Source organism: Tupaia chinensis, unplaced genomic scaffold (assembly GCF_000334495.1).
Source record: "Tupaia chinensis unplaced genomic scaffold, TupChi_1.0 Scaffold000098_3, whole genome shotgun sequence".
NCBI classification, from domain to species: Eukaryota; Metazoa; Chordata; class Mammalia; order Scandentia; family Tupaiidae; genus Tupaia; species Tupaia belangeri.
Window position 1 is genome coordinate 1,733,775 of NW_006159562.1, and position 452 is coordinate 1,734,226.

At 57.3% G+C, this 452-nt stretch overlaps 1 protein-coding gene across 1 annotated transcript in view; it reads left to right on the plus strand.

The window, feature by feature from the left end:
• Positions 1-45: 45 nt before the first annotated feature.
• ZNF827 (zinc finger protein 827) overlaps positions 46-452 on the plus strand; it is a 215,438-nt gene continuing 215,031 nt past the window's right edge. The window contains exon 1 of the mRNA XM_006143462.3: positions 46-191. Coding sequence (XP_006143524.1) covers positions 149-191 — 43 coding nt within the window. The 5' untranslated portion in view covers positions 46-148. The remainder of the gene's footprint in view (positions 192-452) is intronic.

Below are 452 nucleotides of genomic sequence, written 5' to 3' on the forward strand. Positions count from 1 at the left end.
CCCCCGCCGGAGAGAGGGTGTTCCCCCCCCCCCCCCCGCCCGCCCCCCAACTCCCTCCCCGCCCCTGCCAGTGTCTGCCTCTCTGCCCCCACGGGGGTTTATTTGATCTCACATTAACCAAGGAGGAGAATGTGAGAAAAGGGGGAAAATGCCCAGGAGGAAGCAGGAGCAGCCCAAGCGCCTTCCCTCACGTAAGTCATCCCTTCTCCACCTCCTCTCGTGCCATTTTCTCGCCCTCCCTCTCCTCTTTCCCCTCCGCAGCCTCCGCCGTTGTTTTCTGCATTAGTTTAGGGTTACAGAGGTGAAACTGACAAAGACACAGCCCGGGTTACTCCTCGTTTAGGTCTATGCCGAGGCAGCCATGTTGGTGATGATCAGCCCCGTGCCCTTTCTATTCTCTCTCTCTTTTTCTTTCTTTCTCTCCCCCCCTCTTTTTTTCCTTGAGATCTTGC